We start from the raw sequence: 16,333 nt of genomic DNA, 5'->3' as shown, positions 1-16,333 counted from the left end.
ACCCATCAAGGGAGCTGAAAGAATGGTAAATAATGTCCAGTGCTTAAAAGTAGGCATTCTTGTTCTTGTCCTTCTGAATGATATTGTATAAATGAAATGTTATGTTGTTGTGATGTCCTTAATACTTCTATTCTGCATATTCACTGAGATCAGGACCTAGATATTCTAGCAGAATCTATCTAGTGATTTCATAGAAAATTTTCTCAACTTCAACTCCAGAAATATTTTTTATTTTCATTCCTCATGTCTTCATCCAGTTATTCTCTTTACTTGGTATGATTGCAGTTGTTTTTAATGAGTTTAAAAGGCCTAAAAATAATAAAATATTAATAATTTTAAAAGTAGCTTTTCATCATCCCAGTGATTTTCTTATTCAGCATTAATGTTCCATTTCCTATTTTCTGATTGCCCTCAACTCATCACATCTATATATATCCCGTTCATGCAGTCCCAGGGCTCGAGTCTGGAGGACACGCACCTGCATGGGGGGAGCACCTTTCTGTATGTCAGACATGCTGGTTTAGATGTGTTGAGTCCTGCTTGGCATATCAGCAGAGGTGGAGAGTGAATCAACAACTAAAATGTCCAGTCATCATACACAAAATCCATTAAGACATAGAAATAAATAAAGCTCATTCAGGAGAAGGGGAGCTGGAAAGGGGGCAGCCCATCTCCCCTGAGCTTGCCCTCGCCAAAGGACAGCACAAGAACCTCAGAGATAAGTATATATGTGCATTCAAAGTACAAACCAATGCATATGTATGTATATTTTGTAGGCGTGCTAGAACATGCATATGCACACACATTTGTGTACATATGTATGCACAGCATATATGTTTACATACGGTTTATATATAGATGTGTGCATGCATGTATATGATGGTATACATATGGGCAAAAAATCATCACTTAATTATCCTTCGGGAGGAGTTTCCAGCCCGGAAACCCAGTCTCCCCACGGCTGGAGGGAAGTGTCCGCTGCCCCTCCCGCCGCGAAGGCGCTGCCGGGGCTGAGGCAGAGCCCAGGAGTTCCCCGATCTCCGAGGTGCTGCAGGAGGAGGGACCCCAAAAGAAGCACTGCTGTCCCTGGGGCTGTTCTTGCTGGGTGTTCACACAGACACAGGTGTGTCCGGGACACTCCCACAAAGAGTCATCACATGGCAAGGGTCCCTCCTAGGAGGGAGGGGAAAGAAAGCAAGCCTTTCCCCCGTTTTTCTTTGTTTGTAATTGGGAAAGACTTCAAGCGCAAAGTCTTAGGAGCCTCCTGAGGTGCTTCAGAGCAAAGGTAAATTCGTCTCACGATAGAACAGAGAGGTAAAACACATTTGCTCGCGACACGAGTAAAGAAAGGGTCAGTGACCCGTTGGTCCCTGTGTTGATGTGTTGAGGCGCGTAAATAACCCCAGGGAATGATCTCCACCAGCCCAGAGACTGGGCTGCCTTTGTCTCTGCCCCTCCGGGCTCTCGCCGAAGGGGCGCGGGCAAGGGCGGCGAACAAAGGAAAGAAAGCTCTGTCACCGCAGCTCTGCCCGTACAGAAGATGCCCGGCATCCCTGCCCGGCCCGAGCAGGTTCCCCTGAAGGGGACGCTAAATAATTGATCATCATCGATTGCCTGCATGCATTGGGTAGCGAAAGCGGGCGCATCCCTTGCTTGCAGCCTGCTCCTTTCCCCATTTGCGCTGTAATCCTCTTCCACCATGTGCAGATAGATGAAGGGACGTAATTCAGCCTTCAGGCCTGGGCGGGGTTCTCGCCGTTTAATCTTTCCCTTTCTCTTCCCTTCGCTGCTTTCTTCCCTTCCCCCCCCCCCGCCCCCCCTCCCACCCCTTCCGTCTCCCAGGCCCAGTGAGGTCAGCTCATGAATATTGCTTCATTTTCCTGAGAGGCTCTGGCAGCGGCGGGTACCTCGTGTGCGGTGCCCGGCTCTCCGTGCATGCATTTCGCCAGCCGGGCAGCGGACAAAGTGGTGGTGAGTAATGCAGATGCTTTAGATCCAAGCCATTTTTTTTTCCTTCTACTTTTTTTTTTTTCCCCTTCTCCTCAAAAATGAAATATTATTCCTAATGCAGATGTAACAAACCCGCCAGGTATGAGAGGGGGACCTTCAAAAATCCCCTCCACTCCTTTAAACCGGGACAAAAGGCAGAAGCACTCCCAAATCTTAAGCCGCGTTTGCGAATTGTCGGCGGGGCAGAGGTGGGAGCCCGGTAGGACGAAAGGGCCAGGGCCAGGGGGATGCCCTGCCCGAAGTTCGGGGCACGGGAGAGTCCCGCGCTGGCCCGTGGAGCCACCGGACTTGTCCCTTTTGTTGCTTCCATTTATTTACCCCTTTTTCCGCCTGGGCAGCTGTTCCCGACAGGAAAACCTGCGGAGACGCCGCGTCCTGGCGCCACGTGGGTTTGCCTCTAGGGAGAAGGTCGAGCTGTGGAGTTTTGTGAGGACAGAGATTTCGGAGTTGGTCTCAAACGGGGCTTTCGTTGTGCCAGTTAAAAACGTATATAAATACATATATATATATAATCAGCCAGCTTAACCCTAGGCAGTAGCATATCTTGGATTTTGAGGCATGCAGGGTAGGGGGTTGTGTTCTGGCAGGTCACAGTTGAGTCTGACGTCTTAGTTGCAGTGAAAGTTCCCTAAAAGATTCAGGTACAACATAGGGTTCCCGATTATTAATTTGAATTACATTTCTTATATTTCATACCTGTATAGCTCCAAACAACGGTAGGGTGGGAATTCTATGTGTGGTGGCTAATGGAAATGCAAGGAAATCTCTTATAAAGTGTTGTCATACAAGTTTTATAGCTCTATATGTCCATGCTTTCTTTTTACTAATTAATGCTTGGGAAGTGTCTGCCAAATTGTGTGATTTTGAGCATTAATTTCCAGAATATTGGTTTAAATCAGGTTATTAATGACTGTGCATTTGAGAGGAAATGATGTCCTCCTGCCAGTGACAGCAGAGCAAACACAGCCTCATTGTCTAGTATGTTCGAGGGAGTAAACCAATTGTCAGGGCACGGTATAGTCTCTACATTGATTTTGCCCAGTCGTGCTTATTCTTTATTCCCTGCTCTAGCAGGGAATGATTAAACCATGCTTTAGGAGGGAATGGGCAGGCCGTGTTAGGAATGCTGTCATTTCTGCTGTTGCCCATGTTTTGTCCCTAAGGAGAGTTGAATAAAGGCTGTGTGAAAACATTTTGTGGACCATAGACATTATTTTCAGAAAAAACTGGGGACATTAGCAGCATGATATGGCTTTTAACAGCCCTTATTCATGATCTGTTGTTGTCATGAAAACTCTGGTTGTGTCATTCTAGGAGCAAATTGTCAAGTGAGCATCCTTCAGAGAATGCCACATAACATTTTGTTCTGAATGAGGGTGTATTCCTTGCTTCCTCTGTTTTGAAAATCTGCTGGAGTGATTATGTCTGAGTTCTATATAACTTATCAATATGCATAACTGATAAGAAATATGAATCGGTCTTACGTATTGACAATACCTCTGGACAACAAACTGGGGCAAATGTGTGTTTAGAAGTTGACTGCAAAACCCCTTTCCTTTATGACCCTCGATTCCCGAGTCACCTTGTCCCGGAAGAGTCGCTGTCAAAGCTGAAGGGAAATCTGTATTTGCTTCCACGTGTGCAGCCCTTTGTATGGTAGCTTTCCCCTACTCGGCTGTGATATAGACACTGGGACGAGGCCTTTTAGCAGGCAGCCAGGTGCATTAGCAACCCAGGCTTAGTGGTGAGGACAAGGGAGAGGGAAGTTTGTGTGTGGGAGAAAATTCATCACTGGTGGGGATGCCCGGTGGGGATAGGCTCGGCATCGGGGCTGGGGAAACGCCCCTAGGTGCGGGCGGATTGGGAACAGGTCTCAGCCTCAGCCGAGCCCTTCGGACCCTTCCATGAGCCGCTCCGGTTGGCTCTGGGCTGCGGCCTCGGCTGGATTCTCCCCGGCCGCTCCGGGGGACCGTTCCGCCTGCAGGTGGGCGCGGGTCAGGGATGGGGGCCGGCGGGGAGCCGCGACGGCGGGGAGCGGGCGGACTGGTCGCCGCCGTGGCCGGAAAGCCCGTCTCCTCGTCCTCCCTGTCCCCACCCCGACCGCTTCTCTGGTTCTCCTCCCCCAGCTCTCGGGGCGGCGGCGGCGGAGAAGGCGGAGGACACCGCCGGTGATGGACGCGTCCCCGAGATAGCCGCCGCCATGAGCCAGCCGCCTGTAGGGGGCGCCGCCGCCGAGCCGCGCCTGCATCCCGAGGGCAGCAGCGGCAGGAAGCAGCCGCGGGCATCCTCGCCGGCCCGGGCCCGCGACGCCGCCCCGCGCCCGCCGCCCAACGCCGCCAAAGCCGCGCCCGCCGCCAAAGCCCCCTCGGCGCGGCCGCCGCCCGGCCAGGCCCCCCGAGCCGCCCGCGGCCGCGCCGCCGAGAAGCCGGCGCGGGGAGCTGTCCAGCCCGGTGCCGGTGCTGAACCGCCGCCCAACGCCGCCACCGGGAGAGGAGGAGCCGCCGCCGCCGCCGAGGAGCCGCTGCCGCCGCCGGGCACCGCCGAGGAGGCGCCCCCTTCAGGGGGCGGAGGGGGCGAGCGGGAGGGGGCGGCGGCGCCGCCGCCCAAGCAGTGGCGGGGGAAAGCGGGGCGGTCCCCGCTGAAGGGCGCGGGGGAGGCGGCCCCGGCGCCTCCATCTTCCTCGGGCGCGGGGAAGGGCCGCGGTGCGGCGGCGGGCGGCGGCGGGTACTGGAAGGAGGGATGCCTGCAAAGTGAGCTCATCCAGTTCCACCTCAGGAAAGGGCTGGCGGCGGCCGCCCAGATGCAAACCAAGGGCACCAACCACAGCAGCAGCAGCGGCAGCGCTGCCTCCGCCGCCTCCGCGGCCGCCGCCCCGGCTGAGCCTCCCCCGGCCGCCTCCGCCTCCTCGCCCGCTGCCATGGCGGCGGCCGGGGCGGAGGGGCTGCGGCAGGGCGAGGCAGAAGGCGACGGCAGGAGCTGCGGCCCCGAAGTCGCCCTGAGCCCCCACCTGCAGGAGGAGATGCAGGAAGAGATGGAGAAACTGCGGGAGGAGAACGAGAGCCTCAAGGTGAGGGGCCGGGGCGGCGGCGGGGGTGGGGGAGAACCAGGGCCGGGCGGGGCCCGGGCTGCCTCCCGATGGGAGGACTTTCCCAGCCTCCCTCTCTTGCCGCAGGAGGGCTGGAAGCAGCGTTAAGATGCCTCTGTTGTGGGATGTGCGGGCAGTGCCACTTCCCTGCTTCGTTGCGGTGCTTATAATGAGCTGGATGGTATTTACCTGCCCTCCCTGCGGGGCGGAGCTCCATTTTGGCTGCTTTCCCCTATACGTGCTGACATTTGTGCTTTTGACCCACCTGTTGCGTCCCTGTCCCCTTCTTGCCCCTGTGCCAGAATGAAATAGATGAGCTGAGGACAGAGATGGACGAGATGAGGGACAGTTTCTTTGAGGAGGATGCTTGTCAGCTTCAAGAAATGCGCCATGAACTGGAGCGAGCCAACAAGAACTGCCGGATCCTTCAGTACCGGCTGCGCAAGGCTGAGCGCAAGAGGCTCCGCTACGCCCAGACTGGCGAGATCGACAACGAACTCATACGCAGCATGGAGCAGGACCTCAAGGTACAGACATGAGCAGGTGTCAAGGGGAAGAAGGGAGCATCTCAGATGGAGACACAACTCTGTGCTCTTGGTCCTCATGACTCGGGCGTTTCCATCCATTCCGCTGTGCACCCAGTGCAGCTTGTGGAATAGCAATGGCCAAGCTCTTCTTAGTAATAGGAGCCCTTGCTGTATGTAGATAGGCTATTTTCAGCTTCAGTCCTATCATTTTTTGTAAAGGTAATGTGCAAGCAGTTACTCAAAAGCAAATTAGAAGCTAAAGGTTTTGGACTCTTTATGATGAATGCAAAACATACCCTTCCACTACAAAATTAAACCAACCTCACCAAACAGCCCCAATGACTTTGACAGGAGTTTGTTACTCTTTAGTGAAAGATTTTACTTGCAGGTTTAATACTTGCAGTCACAACACTAAATCCTTACTGTGTTTCCGTCAGTAAAAAAAATGCTGTCATATTCAATGAATCCAGGGTTTTTCACCTCCACCTGAAACCATAGACAAAACCCATCAAATTTCAGTGTGTCATCAACTGCATTTCACCCATAAGATCTGAATGAACCACAGCTTCTTGCTAAGGAAAAGTTTCAGTCCTTGTTTAAAGATTGTCATTGGTAAAATACCCATCATCTCCATTCTAAATTGGTCCAATTACAGAGAAAAAAAACCTCTCTAGACACAGTTGGAAGCTTAATTTCTACTTCCATTCACTAGATATTGAAGGACTCCTGCTGAATCAGGACACCTAAACATTTTCCAGTTTTGACTGGTCTCCCAGACAACTAACCTTTTCTCATGGAAATGCAGACCTCTGTATAGCACATGTGAGCTTATTGGCCAGACTTCTACCTAGGACTCTAGTTACCTATGGCACAATGACTCTGTGGGCTGCAGTTTAAAATGTGAATTTATTACATGATTATGAACAAGGTTATTTTTTAACTTCTTTCTGATAAATATGATAGATTGAGAGTATGTTATTCTCAGGCCTGGTTTGGATTATCTTTTCTGAAAGTTTTCAAGCTTGTCATCACTATTATTAACATTTCTATTTGATATTCCTTTTCTGTGTGTATTCAAAACCCATGTTTTCTGTTGTGGCTGTGACAGCTCTGTAAATACAGCTGCCCATGTGGTTCTTGGCAAAGTAGAGTCTTCCTGATCAGGAGCAAAATCACCCCCTTCTCATGGGGATTTCTGTTTGAAACAAGGGATATTTTGCACACTCAGAATGATGCTTAGGTGATCAGTTGAGACGCACACATTTGCAGGTAGAATTTGAAGGTGGACTTTCATATCCCAAATGAATTGTGATTCCAGTTTATAGAGTTGGCTTCTTTGTTGGCTCAGTGTTACTTAGCAAGTCGTACAAATGCAGACTGGGGAGGGAGTTGTTGAGGGCACCTCTGCTGAGGTGCTTGTCTGCCAATATAGGAGATAGAAGCTAAGGCCTTAGATTTAGCTGGACAAAGATCTTGCTTTAATTAATATTTCTCCCATGTGTCTCCCAGTTTGACTGACTCATTGGAAAGGAGCAGTGCTCTCACCGTTCATGAATGTGTTCTGCTTTGGAGTAGGGATTAATGTCTAATGACAAATTTCTGCCTAATAGAGTTCTGGGTGCTGGCTAACCATAATTATAACTCATGTGGTTTTCTGTAGTGTTTTCAAGTCCTGAAGAAAGACCATGACGCTGTTCATTTTGCATTGTTCGTATTGCAATATACTAGGGAACTTGATCCTTCAGAGATACAGTCTTGCAGATAGCTGTGTTAAAACATATCTTGCATATGCCTGGATTAAAATGTATCTTGCATAAGTGAGTCCCATTTCCCATGTGATTTAGAATGCTCTGTATTTTTTCCTGCATTAATAGCTATTCCACCAATTTTTGTGTCAAAAAATTAGCTACCAGTAATTTTATTATTATTTGTTTTTATTTACTGATCCAGACTGTATCTATAGACTATAGGTTCCATTAGGGTGCTGTTTTAAGTATCCCCCATGATTTTCCATTTACTTTGGTTGGACAACCAGATGAGTAGTTTAATACTAAGTGTAGGAAAAGACATCCAGCTAAAGCTCTGTCGTGTATTTCTCAGCTCATTCTGCAGTCTCTTTGGACTATGGTTATAATTGAAATTCCCCTCCACTCACTCTTTCTGTTGGGCATTATGTGTCTTGAGTGCATGTGCAGTGGGGGAGGTTATTGAATGGTCTTGTGCTACACTGCAGTGTTGTATCTGTAATTCACACACACTGGGTTTCTTGTCAAGGGAGGCTGAGTCACTAGCTGCTGCTGATTTCTGATACATTGGATCTTTCTAGATGCTTGCTTACCATTATTATTTTTTCTCTAGAGTTTTAGTATGTCAAAGAACTTCTGACATACTAATGTAAAGATAGTTTGAGTGAAAGCCACGAAGGACAGCTCGCTGAACTCCCCTAGCTAATGCTAAGTTGGATTAATTATGCTTTCCAGTGTTCTAAAAAAAGCAGGAAATGAGGCTTTTCAAACTATGTGTCCGTGTGTCTAAATCACCATCAACATAGTGATTAGTGTATATTTAAATATTTTAGATTTGTGATTATAATTTCTGGTGGTTTCACAAAATATAGTGCAAGTGGCTTGCAAGGCAAGATTCTCATTACTTTTCCTGAGGAAGAGGAATTAGATCTTTTCATATGCCTTTTAACTCTATTCCTGTGAAAATGCATTTAAAAAAACCCCAAACAACCAAAAAACCCTTAGTGCCCATTTTAATTGAAAATATCAGACATCATTTGTGTGAACCCAACATCAGAAAAAATTTGTATGTTCATATTTTAATCATAAAATGAGCCAAGAAAATATTTTCATTAATTGTCCATCAAGGACAGAGAATCTAGCAGAGTCAAAATAAACATGTATCCATGTTTATTTATCCTGTGGTCACAGGTAGACACAGGTAGGGAAGGCCTGGAGAAGATGGGCCCTGCTTTTAGATGCTGTTGCATGCCACGTATTTGAAGGGCGTGTGTTTTAGTGCATTGAAAAGCATAAGCTAGCTGTGGTTGAGAGAAGATAGATGATGCATTGTCTCCAGGAATAGTGAAGTTCCTGTTTAACTGTTGATGTGACAGAACCTAAGAAGGAGTTGGGGTTTAATGTCTGATGTGGTTTCCAGTGAAATCCACAGGATTAATGTGTCTTTTTTTGGAAGGAGTTGGCTTGAATTTGGAATTATTTAGAATACTGTCTGTGGTTGTCCTTGTCTACCTGTTTCCTTACATACCTCTTCCATCAAAATGCCCAGAATTATGTTTGCTTAGGCACTAAGCACTATGGCAGTAAATTTTTTTTAACCTTTCTTTTGATAAACTATTTCATTTAGGTTGCAAAAGATGTATCAGTGAGACTTCATCACGAGTTAGAAAATGTGGAAGAAAAACGTACTATAACAGAAGATGAAAATGAAAAATTAAGACAGCAGCTTATAGAAGTTGAAATTGCCAAACAAGCACTACAGAATGAACTGGAAAAAATGAAAGAGGTTAGTATTGCTATTTACTTCTACATCAGTTGTTTGAAGATCTTAGATTCTTACTGATGAACTGTTTTTCTTCTACAACTTGGTTTGGAGGCAAGCAATACGGCAGTCAAAAGTGGAAAGTTACAAGGAATGCTGAAGTACAACTTGATGATTGCAAAGCTGAGAAGAAACTAAAATATTTGTTGCTTTCTAGGCAAAACAGGAACCAAGTGGTGCCTTTTTTTTTCTCTCTCTACTCAGAGGGAAATGTGAAATTAGTGGTAACAAGAGTTCAGAGGCTTTGATACATTGTACCTACATAAATATTCATATAGGAAGTGTGCTTAAGTGTGTTGGAGGCATCTAACTTTACAGATGATGTTTCCCACAGGTTTTTACAAAGACCAGTAGTTCTTCCCATGCTAATTATTACTAGGGACTAGCAGGCACACTGAGACTGGGGATCTAGCCACGTCTCTTTCTTGTTCAGTCATGCTCTTTGGAGTACTGGAAAGTGAGAGACTCTACCTGGCTTTTAAATCTAATCATAATTTTTCATTGTATCTAATTAATCTTCAAAATTACTCCAGCTGCCATTATATAGATGCAAGATACAGTGCCATTAAGTAAGCAGAAAATTGCATTACAGCAGTATTAGCCAGGCTGACAGAGATAACAAAGCAGCAGTAAAAGGAGAAACTGTTGACTAAGAATGATTTCTCAGAAGAGATTTTAAAAACAGCTCTCCTGTTTCCTCTTCGAGATTTAAAATTCAGTAAATGCTCCTGATTTTCACTTTTAGGAATGTACCCTAGTAGGAACACCAGTGTCTTCTTTAATCTTGTATGAAGCAGAAGAGATGTATTTCAGTTGTCAAAAAAGACAGGAAATTTTCAGCTGTATGATGATAGGGTATTTTTAGGAACTGCAAATGAGTCCTTTAAGTGATGTAGTATTAAAAATATTAAAATGTTTTCTTTACAGGAACTGAATTTCAAGCATGTTAGTAGATGTTAAACACATGGTTTGTTCCACCTTTTGCTGCTTTCCCAGATAACTGCTGATTTTAAAAGGGCATGGAAAAAATCTGAGCCTTAGTCAGGTTTCCCCTCATCACCCTGAAACTTTCCCCTTCTGTTTTCTCTCTGGTTACTGCCATTAAATAGAGCTTGGTTTCCTGGACTAGCCTCTTCATAAGAGCATGATCTTTCTGTAATTCTCCTTATAACTTGTCTTTAAGATTGGTTTTACTCCAAAGTTTTTGTTATTCATGTCCATTCAGATTCTACTTTCTTTTAGGTTCTCATCTCTGGTTCCTCCTTCTCTCTAAAAGGTTATACTGCTGTAAAATTCCCTTGCCTTGCTTTTTTGAAGCATCCTCAGATTACAGTGATGTTTGGTTGCAATTAAATAGTTTGTGTTCTGTGTTCTTTGATATTAAGCCAGTTAATGGACTTCTTCATCCTTGTCATCAATAGTCACTTTCTCCTTATTGTGGTTCTTCACTCTGGCTCGCTATGAGGAACTACGATTCTGTCCCCTTGATCACTGCTCTCCACTCCTTTCTTTGGCTTAAGTGTTTAGCCCTTTCTGTTTTTGCTCTTGGTATCAATGAAAGGGTGCTGGAGATTCCAGAAGAGATGGTGTCATCTTTAGGGTCTCCTGTTACACAATAATGGTTTTCATGAAGCTGAAGCAGATGGATGTTTCCCAGTGGCACAGAATGGGGGCACTGAGGCAGAATGAAAATGTGAAGACTTGACACCATAGTAGGGGTGGAGTGGACAAAGAGTCAGAAATACATCCTTATACTGAAGTAGGGAGAACTGCCTTGCGCAGTCATTATATGTGTCATCATTATTGGCAGGATTTATGTATTTCAAATAGGCTGCTGAGTTGTTTTGAGCAGGTGAATGCTGATTTTCATGCCAGGACTTTCTGCACGGAATGGGGGAAATTGGAGAATAGGTGAGGAGATGCAAGTCAGAGGAAAAACAAGTTTGAAGCAAAGCCAAAATATTATGAACTTTGCAAATATACCATGATTTGGGGGACCCATAGAAACATGCTTATAAAGAACAGTAAATCTTACAGAATTGAAATTTAGAATCTGTGAAGAAGCTATTGAAATGTTAATAAAAAAAAAAAAAACTATGAAAACAACCGAAAGAAGTCTGCATTAGAATTTTTCTGTGACAAATAATTTTTCTTCTTCTCTGACAATTGAAGGTTTCATACATTTTAAATGTCATTGTCAGGTAGTCATAATGTTAATTTTCTGTTTGCTTGTGAGTTATTTCCTCCAATTTCATGGATTTACAGCCCTTTCTCATTTCAATGCAGCCATTATAACCAATGGAACCTCCTGCTTAAGTGAGTTCTACTCAGCTTAAATTGAAATACGGGGAAAACCATTTGTCTGGATTGTGATCTTTGCTTCATTGTGCATAGAATAAGGGAAAGTATCTCTCTAAAGACAAAGAAACATTTTTGTTTCACAACATAGTAAAAATGTAATGACTGATTTCTGTGCTTTGATAATTTATTTCTGTACTTCTGCATATGTACTGCAGAAACTCAAACCTTTCCATTCTTAAAATCTATTTATGTACAACTGCCATGTGAAATTTCTTGTTCTTTAATAACGAACAGTGTGAGATATCAGAGAATTAAAATAAGACTTAATAGAAAATGTAAGAAAGAAAGCATAATGTTTTGGTAGGTAGTCTCTAGGGCAGGACCAAAGCCAAAGTTCTCTCTCTTTGTGGATTCTCTGTTGTTTCAAAAAGCATGGAGACTTGACTGAAAACATGTAGAAAAGATAAAAGATAAAAGCTAGCAGATGTGTTGGTTTAGAGTCAAATCTTGAGTTCTCAAGTGAACATTAGGGTGAATTAATATAAAGAGGTAATTGCAGTTTGCATTCTCAATTTGGAGCTTTTGGAAAAAAACAAATTATGATAAATTCCACAACTAGCAAGAAATTGTTGTTGATGGCAGCAGAAGCTTGCGAGCATCCAGGATTTGGAAGGTGTTCCAGCAATGCATACATTTTCTATCAGTTACTTTTGCTTTTAGTCCCCCAAACTGCAGCTATTTGACTGAAAGTTATTCCTGCATATATCCACACAGACACACAAGATTTTTAATCTGTGTTGGTTTTATTTATAGTAACTGCTGCTGATTTCTTCTTTAATATTGATTGCTATCAACTGTAATCCTTTTTTGGGAAGCCAAAAACAAAGTCGAGGAGTTGTTTCCTAGCAGGAAAGAGAAACCAACAGTAGCTAGATGTAATTTTTCAGATATTAAAAAATATAACATGTTAGTAATAATGAACATGTTGTTTATTAGTTAATTAATTAAACTTTCATTAATTTGTTGTTAACAAGTAAAGCCTAGCTAATGCTTATAGACCTTTCTGATATCTTGAACTAAAAATGAATTTGTTTGCTGTAGCTATGTAGCCAACACCCAGTTAGCTGAGGTTTAGTTGTTTGTTGTGAGACAAATGAAGTAGGAGGAAAATATGATAGATGTACTAGACCCTGGGCTTTACAAACCTTCGTTGCAATGGCAAGAAGCACAGTGTTTTTTGGGGACATGTGTCTCTCTGGAAGGGTGTAGATTGCTCTGCTACTGCTCCAAGCTGGGCAGATGCAAGGCAGCTCAGTTCTTACAGCTGCTTTAGGGTGGTGCTGTCAAGCCACCATTTTCTTCTTCTAAGCATAGACTTTTAGTTCAGATAAAGAACATGTGATAACCATGCCTCATGAACCAGAGATGTCTTTTGTCCCTTCAGTTCAGACTGCAGCCAGAGGAGTCTATGTCTCCCTGCATGGGTCTATGTTTTGCTGTAGTGGTGCCTGTCTTGTCAATCTGGTTCATACACTACATGGAAATGTAAGAAGGCAACAGGATCTGGGGAACTGGAGCTGGGAGGAAGAATCTGAATTCTGTTCCCTATTTTGACATTACCCTGCTGTGGGACCACAGGAATGTAATTACACTTTTCTGCTTACTCTTGCAACCTTTGCCTGCCCTGTTTAAGCACAGATTAGCTCTTTATACACCTCTGAGTGTTCAAGCTGCATAGACATCAGAAGGATAGCTGGAAATTTCACTACAAAAGCTGCTGTAAAAAACACCTAAGCAACTCCAAATTTGACTCCCCCACCCCTGAAAAAAAAACCCACAAAAAACATCTCAAACCAATAAACCCACACTGCAAAAGATCTGTTAAGATGCTGTCCCAGTCCCCTTGATCACCAATACCAGCTTGCCTTGCTTTTCTAAGATGAAAATCCAATATCTCTTCTTTCTTGAAAACCTTTCTTTCTTTAAGCCCCTTCTCCTGCCATTTAACCACAACCACTTATTTCAAGTCTTTCTTCTATAACTCACAAAATCTCACATTCTCCAGATTCTTTCACTCAGTCTTGATCCCGTGTCTCTTTCTCTTTTCTCTTTCTCTTTTATTTTTCTTTTTTCTCTTTCTCATTTTCTTTCTTTTTCTCTTTTTAATTTTCTCTTTTCCTTTTATGTGTGATAGTAGTAGTTGTTTTGCTGTCTTCTCATTTCTAAGTCCCTGTCTTGTCCTTCTCTCCCACCATTCCTTCCTTCCCTGCATCCTTCCAGCTCTTCATGAGTGTCCAATATCCTCTCTGGATTTCAAGAATTTTCTAGGTAATTTTGTTCTGATTCTGCTTCAAATATATTATCCCCATTTCTTAGCTACAACTTCTATCTACTGTGAAATTTTTACTTTTTCCCTGGTTCCTCCGCCCCCTCATGCAAATCTGTCAGCTTCCTTGGTTTGTTCTGTTCCTTTCCTTGTTTCCAAGCCTTAGCTCGTCATTTTTGCATCTGGACTGAGAGCAGAGCAGAGACTTTCACGCTCTGTGCTAGGAAACAGCAACTGTGAGCACCTGAAGGAAGGTTTCTGGTTCTAATGCCTGGCTTCAGCTTTATCGAGACCCTCATGGAACAACAATTGCAGGACTAGTTGGCTTTGTCTTCTGGCCCTGGAGCTGGAACATAATCTGTCAGCTGGAGAAAACGTGCAGATTGATAGCTGGCAGTGGGAGAGGGTGAGGTAATTTATAAATACTGAATTTTCAGCAATTCAAACTGGTAAGCTCCAATGAATAATTACCTGGTAATATATAGGAATGGAAAATTTCTAAAAGGTTATGTCATCCTTTTGATGAGTTAGGAAAGTATGAGATATACATTGTATATAAACAAAAAAATATTCTGAAACACAGACATATTGGAATATCTCGAGAACAGTTGCTAGAATAACTTCCTATGAGCAAACAAGAATATTGTCATCTTAAAAAGAGCTGAATAATTTGCTTAAATTTCCCAAAATATTAACAGTGTTGGTAACTTATCCCAGGACAGATGCTTGGTGTGGAAAATCTGCAATGCTTAAAATGTAATGAGTTTGCAAGAAACTGGAAACAAATCTCATAAACAGTGGTGGTTTGCAGCATTTCCAACAGGCAAGGCAGCCATATCCAACAGTAACATTACATTTTTGGATGCTTTCAGAACTTCCTTGCACACTACTTTTCTTGATCCCTTCTCTCAGGACCTAAAACAGCGTCTCACAGTCAGTGCTACCAGTGACCATCAAACCTCTGACAACTGATTCCTTGTTTGCAAGAGGTCCATCAAAGTAATTGCTACAGCTGACTTATTAATCACCTGTGGCAAAAATTGTCTTCAATCCATTGCAGAAATCATGTGACTGCTAGCTGTCTGAAAAATGCTTCATCTATTTCCTCTTGTGCATCAGATGATCAGTAGGAGACACTTCAGAGGGTGCTCCTCTGTCCTCTGATTGTTGCTGTAGCTCACAGCTGGCCCATCACCTGTCACAGGACAGCACCAAATGCAATTACTGCTCTTTCATGTAGAGCCAAACCCTTCTTCCTCACCTTTAGAGTTTTCATTAATCCATTGCTGCACTCCAGGCATGTGAGCTATCCTGACTGGTCTTTGTGATTCAAACGAGGTCATAACTATGTGGGTGTTCATGTATTTCTAGCTTCTGTTTGTTGCCCGTGCTGCATGCCTATGAATCACTGGAGATTGATAGTTGGTTGTTCTGGCTTGAAGGAGAAAGTTTAAGTCTTCTCCATCATGCTGTCTCCCAAGCACATAATAATTGCACCTCATACTTTCATTTTTCCTCAGAGTTAGAGCCTCATTTCAAACAGCTGGTAATGGAGGGAGCAAGGTTAAGCAGAGTGAGATGAGAGGCTGCTGTAGTTGCTCATCCTCACAGGCTCAGTGCAGTAAGTGGAACTCTTGGGAGAGTTACAGTAATTTACTTGCTCCCAGCGCCAGATGGCAGCAGGGGAGGATTTGATAGGGCCCTCACAAGACCCGTTCCTTCCTGTGTCTTTTGGAATTTCCAATACTAAGTCTATCAGCAACATTTTTACCAGCAGTACCTTTAAACAGAGAGTTTCTGTGATCTGGAATTTCAGTTTGTTGTCTCAAAAAAAGGAAACTTGTTTTGATGAAGAGAAAAACAGGATAATTAGAAGACTTTTCAAAAAGAGAAGAGAAACAAATGTCTGCCTGGGTTTGTACAGGAAAAAGAGAGAAAAAGTTCTCTATCTCCAAGCAGAGCTCAGTGATTTCTAAGCACCACATCCCAGCAGATGTGTAGCCTCCAGTCAGACTTGCTTGTGTGATATTCTGTTACCTTTGGTGTCTTGCCCAAGCATTTTGTTCCTTTAAAAACAGTACTCAGCAGGGATGCTATTCATAACCTGTGAGGATGTGATTCTGACATACTTGCTCAGAGCACCCTGCGATTTCACAGGGACTGGGATAAGCGGAGTTTGCTTCAGTTTGGTTCTTTGAATATGAGAAAAAATCATAATGGGGAAAGAAATTAATCTCTGTAACAGAATCTGTTGTAGTGATTCTCTGAAAATGTCATGCCATAAGCAGGAAAAAAAAGTGTATTTGAGAAACAGCTGATAATTAAACTTCGTAAAATTAGATTTTAATTATCTATCAGGCATCAACAATTCACATGAGCCACTTGCTTCAAGAGAGTTACTCAAAATTGAATATAAACAGTCTGATGGTCAATAATAATGTATTCTAAAACATAGGTAATAAATAGGGAATGATTTCAAAGGAATAAAGCTCCATAAATATCTTATTGTGAAGAGAT

At 43.9% G+C, this 16,333-nt stretch overlaps 1 protein-coding gene across 6 annotated transcripts in view; it reads left to right on the top strand.

The window, feature by feature from the left end:
• Positions 1–1,485: 1,485 nt before the first annotated feature.
• MTCL3 (MTCL family member 3) overlaps positions 1,486–16,333 on the top strand; it is a 41,146-nt gene continuing 26,298 nt past the window's right edge. For 5 of the 6 annotated variants that reach the window (XM_068184416.1, XM_068184413.1, XM_068184414.1 and 2 more), the window contains exons 1-4: positions 1,824–1,971; positions 4,137–5,077; positions 5,398–5,622; positions 8,995–9,153. In XM_068184416.1, the coding sequence (XP_068040517.1) occupies positions 4,211–5,077; positions 5,398–5,622; positions 8,995–9,153 (1,251 nt within the window). In that variant the 5' untranslated portion in view covers positions 1,824–1,971; positions 4,137–4,210. Of the gene's footprint in view, positions 1,972–4,136; positions 5,078–5,397; positions 5,623–8,994; positions 9,154–16,333 lie in introns of all 6 variants that reach the window. The other variant, XM_068184418.1, reaches the window with a different exon arrangement.

The sequence above is a fragment of the Anomalospiza imberbis genome, chromosome 3, assembly GCF_031753505.1.
Source record: "Anomalospiza imberbis isolate Cuckoo-Finch-1a 21T00152 chromosome 3, ASM3175350v1, whole genome shotgun sequence".
Classification (NCBI taxonomy): Eukaryota; Metazoa; Chordata; class Aves; order Passeriformes; family Viduidae; genus Anomalospiza; species Anomalospiza imberbis.
The sequence above is the reverse complement of the archived record's forward strand: the minus strand, read 5'-3'. Positions and strand labels throughout refer to the sequence as shown.